Raw genomic sequence first — 6,148 nt, 5'->3', positions numbered from 1 at the left:
CATAAAGTAAACTCAGTAAATTGAGTTTATATTTCATGAATTTGTTTAACAATTAGTTATTCGGTTTAACTGAAAGGTCATTGGTTATAACCGATACTCGATTCATCCCAAAACCAAAACCAAAACCAAAACCAAAACCAAAACCAAACACATGCCGAAAATATCAGTTATCGATTAAGCTATAACTGACTAACTGAATACCCACTCCTAATTCTAAATGAAATGGAGGTAGCAATTGACATTCCATTCCCCTTCTATTCCACATGATGATGACATAAGTGTAAAAGTAAAACCATAGGCGAGGACCAACTAGAGTTAGAGAGTCAGACCAACAAGATAATCTACAGTCAACAAAACTGATGAAAGCTATTGCCATTCTACAGGGAACAGTCTCCAATAGATTATATAGGCGAGTCTATGGGTTGAATTAGCATGAATCAGTGGATGGTCTGCTCATAATACAGCTGTTGCAGTGATTTGGAGAATCTGTTTACGGGCTATCATTTTGGTATTCTCTTCAGTAGTTTGTACAAACCGAAGACATTATTCTGCTGCCAGAGGTACGGGATAAAGAATGACCGGTACTTGGGAGGTGACATTTCGCGATCCAGGTATTGCATTGCTGCCATTACCTGTAAATAATAATCCATTAGGTAACTAACTGATAGTGTTTGTGTGTGTGGGAGAGTGAGAGTGAGAGTGAGAGAGTTCGGACCTCCCATGTATTCAAGTCGCTCCCACGAGGAATGTAAGGTCTTTCGAGATGCAACTCTACAAGGAAAGTGCATTTGTCTATATCTTGGAGCTGCACAGTTATTAGAAGAAAGAGATGGAGAAAGGTTAAGTCATTGATGGTAAGGAAATGTACATGTTCTCAAATTTCTAGTAACAAGGAAGATGAACTACGTATTGTTGATCTGAAGCCAGGTTTTTGTTGTTGAAATAGGGCGGAGCAGCAGATGTGCCACCCAAGGTAGCGTTGAACGGGAGAGGGAGAAGACCTCGGAACCCGTCATCTATCCATTTCACCTGTCCGATGTACTCGGGGACAAAAAAAGATGATGGGAATCTGTGCCATTCACTTCCAACACACAGGACTGAACCTATATCATGAAGCTTGGCAAATTAAGGTAAGCACGAACAAATTCATGCAACATGAAAACCTGTATATGAATCAGAATAAAAGGTCCTGGAAACGTTCAATACATTTAAGAGGCATTGCAAAAATATAATAAAGTTTATATCACAGAAAATCAAAGATATAACGGAGAACACAAGTGTTTTTATATGTTTAAATCTTGTCAATGGACACAACGCACAATAGGGTATAATCTTTGGGTCAAATATAAGGGTGTTAGTTTTAACACGTTCTGCTTTAGTACACAACCTGACAAATCATAATAGCCACATTAACAAAAAACTCAGGCTACATTATATCATACTCTCTCCGTCAACAACCAATAGTTTTGTTTTTCCATTTTGGTCCGTCCACAAAGTCTCCTTCCATTAATTGGTAACATCAACATGACACCCACCACTTTTTCCTACTCTCTCTCTTACCTTTTCTCCTCTCCCTCCTATTTATTCACCTTCAACTAATAATATTCCAATTATTTTTTCTCTCATATTTTATCAATTTTACATTAAAATCAGCATCCACTGCCAAGACTAATGATAGTGGACAGGAGTGTTAAAAAATAACACTTGCTGAGTCCAGCTTTGAAGATTTTTGCAGCAAATAGCACTTCGACTGAAACATAAGTATTTTATATATGGAGTATTTCTTGTTGGGAAAAAAATATTTCAGTAGTTTAAACCAGTGTTGTTAGGGTCGCGGGGCGCACTGGGTCGATGAGGTGAAAATTCGGGCCGCGGGTCGACGGGATCGAGAGACCCACAAATCTAGGCTAATTTTTTTGCCTTTTAATATTAAATAAAATAAATATATTGCTCTAATGTTTATAATATACTGTATCAAATAATATAAATGTAGACGCAATTCATGTGAATAGAGATAAAGTGGAAAATAGAAATGATCAAAATATCAAAACAATTCATAAGTCATAACACAATAAATAATTGAAACCATTGTCTGAAAATATCAAAACAAAGGAATAGATGAAGGGTGGCAGCAAAAGATCTTTGAATTGTTTATTTGTTTAGGAGTGAAGAGGCCGAATTCTAAAGTGTAGAAAGTAGGTTTGAAAAGTTTGATGTGGTGCATGCATATATATAGAGAATTGTGATTGAAAGAGTTAGAAACCATCTGACTGAGAGATTTGAGAAAATCAGAGATAGCATGTGTTTAGGGCGACCCACTCGACCCAGCGGCGACCCTGTATCTCGATCAACCCACCCATGTTGGGGCGATGATGGTCTCGACCCAGGCGACCCGGGCGACCCGAGCGACCCGAACGATATTTTGACAACACTGGTTAAAACTCTAAGATCTCATTTTTTTAGTTCACATCAAAATGAAATTAATGAACTTAAGGCCTAAGATTTAGTAATGTAAGACCACAGTTCGGATACTAAGAATTTAAAAATAAAGGGAACTAATGATGCATGGTAAATGAAAATAATAGGAGTTTCCTACCTTCCCCAACATCATCATAGTGTTCCAAATGTTTGTAAATCTCCACAGGAGCCGAATAACCATTGATTAAGGAAAATGTCCTTGAATGAGAGGCACATAAAATGAGTCCAAGAACCAAAGGCCTCATAGTTTTTGCTATCTGTGCAACCACAGCAAAAGTAAGTTCAATCAGCTAAACCGAGCCATACCATAATAAGAAGATAATTTTCTGAAGAAAGAAGTGATACCGTAACAAGAACAGAAGGATCATTTGGATTGTACTTATCCCGAAATAAATCAGGAAGGCTGTCAATGACAGCTGAAGCAGCAACACATATAAGAGGGTATATTGGATAAAGGAATCTGCAAAACATCAATATAACCATAGTCATCTGTATTCACTCTACACTAGCTAAGTACATTCAACCTCTTCTCTGATTTAATGAACAGATACTGAAGAAATCAAGTAAATTATCACTTTTTTTATTAGGGAAATAGCCATTTACATCATGAAGTTTGGTTCTTATGACCTTTGACATTGGAATATTAAATCACAAAGTTTCAATTTTTCTCAATGGTTTCATCCATGCACAAATTGACGTCTTTTGGTGATGTTAAAAACGACAATATATCAACAAAATAAAAAAAATAAAGGAACAAAAAAGAAAAAAAAATACTTATTTTAATGAAACAAATTGTTTTGAATATCATTGAAAGACGACATTTTGGATGAGACAATTGAGAAAAATTGAAACTTCGTGATTTAATTCCAATTTCCAATTTCAAAAGTCATGGCACAAACAAGAATTTGACCAAACTTCATGATTTAAATGGCTATTATCCCTTTCGATTATATACAGTGATTGCTAACAAGATATCCAAAACCTGATAGAGTCCTCAGTCAATTTGCGTTAGAATTTTTGGGTGTAGGATACTAATAAATTGCTTATATATGCCTATGTTTCAACACGGAGACAATTAAACAAAAGACAATTAGAAAAAGATATTAGTTTTCTTATAGCTTGAAAGATAAGACATATTGTAAACAACACTTTAAGAAACATAACATTCATGATTAAAGATAAAGATTCTATAAAAGAAGTCAAATCTACAGACGATATCTTAAAGAGTTGAGAAAAGAAAAACTAAGTTTAAGACGCAGACTCAAAAGAAGAAAAGCAAAATTTACCTCTCTTCCTTGTGGGGCTGCAAAGACATAAAAGCCAGCCAGATATAGACAGGTGAGATGATGACTAACAAATCTGGAGCATACTTTTTCTTTACAATGGGAAGGATCACAATGAACAGAAGAGCAAGGATGAAACAAAAGTTGAAGTTATTGAAACCATTCTTCAGGTAAAAAAGTGGCCCTTCAGTACCATATAAGTGGCTCTCTCCACCACCTAAAACATTATATATCAATAGATTGAGAACGGATGACGTCCACTTTCCGTAGTAGTAGTGATCAACAACGGCCGATAGTGCCTGGGACATGTAAACGACTATATCAAACAAAAGATAAATTGAGAATTTGGACAAGATGGCAGTGGATTAATAGGTGCATGGACTGATAAAATTGGTTAGAGTTAGATATTTTGAATTGTCCGAAAATAAAACTCACCAAAAGAAAAAGAGAAGTGATGACGCCAGACAAAAATGCATGTTTAAACCTTTTCTTGAGGGAAAAAGTTGTTAGTGGAAGAAATGCCAGGACTGAGAATGGCCAACCAAGAATAACTCCAGTGGCAGCACTTAAAACTGCAGCTGCGGGTTTCTCAAAAAGATAAAGTGCCGATGATAGAGACATCGCATACATAGAGAACGAACTTGGAAGGAAACCTATATATGCAGCAGTAAAATCATGAGTTAGTTGGTGAACATATTGATAATTTAGGCCTCTATCCTACATGCATTGTTTAGGTTAAAAAGTCAGCAGGGGCACTTAAAAATGCATATGATGAAGAGTAAAGACAACCGCCTCTATCAAATTAATTGCACTTACTAGTGCTAGCGAAAAAACAACCGCTGGCCAAGCATAGCATTGCCAGTGTATACGAAGCAAGACGTTTCCCATACTTTCTAGAAAGGGCCACAACAAGGGCAGCATCTGCAATGACAGACAGAATAGCAAGAAAAATCCTCACAGCATAAAAGACTCTCACCTGAGATAATTAAGCACAAAGGATTCAGAGATGAGTAGAAGAATTGGATCCAGCATAAAAAGTAAGGGAGGAGAAGAGACATCTTACTTTTTCTTCTCCAAACCACCAAGCAGCCGGATAACCAACCAAGTTATGGAAAATAATATATAAGTAAGACCTCAATGCGAACTGGGAGCTGCAGGAATCAGGATGCATAAAGGATGTTGGAATCCATTACGTAAAAACATGCCAATCTCTTCGATTAATTTTGTACAATACTTAGCGATACACATTAAAAGATTTGCACAATCTTGAACAAGACTGAAAAGTTATAGCAGCAAAAATAAAATAAAAAACCTACTCAGAAACGACCTTAAAAGCTATACGAGAGCGAATAGTCTTAAACCTCCCCAATCAACAGGAAACTGACAACTCTCAAGCAAAACCCTTGCACATAAACAAAAACAGGTCAATTGATGACAGCTTCTAGTGCAAATATTATGGATTTTTATCAATTTTAGTATATCCTCTGCATTTATGAAACAGAACTTGTAAACATGTTGATGATAAACCCTTCACCGATCCTCAAGGCGTTCGAAACGCAATTCACAATTAAGGGAAAGCAACAATCGACCATCTCTTATCAACAACACAACCACAAGTCACTCAATTAATCGCCGCAAAAGTAAAACTAGCCGATCAAAGCAAATGCACTCAATTATAAACAAAAGGGAGAAGCGAAAATTGAAATCGGCAGTGACCTGTATTCCCAAGTTTGGAAGCCGGTCTTGTAGAGTAGGAAATGGAGAGGCTCCCAGTAATTGAAGACCTCATCGCAGTCGTGAATGATGTTGGATGAAGCGCTCATGTAGCGCAGCACTGCCAGCGACAAAAGCGGCAGGAACCAACCCAGCCTCTGGTCGTCGTGGCCGGCTGACTTATCCGGCTTGTCGAGCTTGGAGTAGGGAGAAGGGGACGGCGCCGTCTGGAGATCCGGCGGCGAGGAGCGCCGCTGCCTCGTTGTTAGAGCCATTTTTTTTGCCGAAATTAAGCGATTTTTTGGAGCTGTGTGTGTTTGCGGAAATGTCAGTTAGCTCCGCCTCCGACCTTCTATTTCAAACGGGTCGAGTTAGTTTAAATTTTACGAGAAATAATCAAATTTTGTGCAACTAAAAACTACTCCTAGTTTATTTGAAAAAAAATAGGTTTATTTAATTATTTAATTAAAATATATGAGTACATTGGAGTTAGGGATGTCAATGTAGCCCGCAATTCGTGGGCTGGCCCGAATAGTCCGCCAAATTTATAGGGTGGTTAGGATTGAACTTTTATAACCCGAAAGAAATCACAACCCGACTAGCCCGCACCCGATTAACCCGCAACCCGTTAGGGCTAGACCCGAAAACCCGATGGGTTGGCCCGGAAACCCGAT

The 6,148-nt window shown here is 37.6% G+C and overlaps 1 protein-coding gene across 1 annotated transcript; it reads right to left on the bottom strand.

The window, feature by feature from the left end:
* Positions 1-223: 223 nt before the first annotated feature.
* On the bottom strand, positions 224-5,822 carry LOC125196502 (dol-P-Man:Man(6)GlcNAc(2)-PP-Dol alpha-1,2-mannosyltransferase-like). Its single transcript, XM_048095035.1, has 10 exons — positions 5,478-5,822; positions 4,825-4,912; positions 4,578-4,737; positions 4,197-4,414; positions 3,765-4,060; positions 2,824-2,938; positions 2,597-2,735; positions 907-1,103; positions 716-805; positions 224-632 (listed from the first exon to the last, which is right to left on the bottom strand). Exons 1-10 carry the CDS (start codon positions 5,747-5,749, stop codon positions 501-503), a joined length of 1,707 nt encoding a protein of 568 aa, XP_047950992.1. The 5' UTR covers positions 5,750-5,822; the 3' UTR covers positions 224-500.
* Positions 5,823-6,148: the final 326 nt, after the last annotated feature.

The sequence above is a fragment of the Salvia hispanica genome, chromosome 6, assembly GCF_023119035.1.
Source record: "Salvia hispanica cultivar TCC Black 2014 chromosome 6, UniMelb_Shisp_WGS_1.0, whole genome shotgun sequence".
Taxonomy (NCBI): domain Eukaryota; kingdom Viridiplantae; phylum Streptophyta; class Magnoliopsida; order Lamiales; family Lamiaceae; genus Salvia; species Salvia hispanica.
The sequence above is the reverse complement of the archived record's forward strand: the minus strand, read 5'-3'. Positions and strand labels throughout refer to the sequence as shown.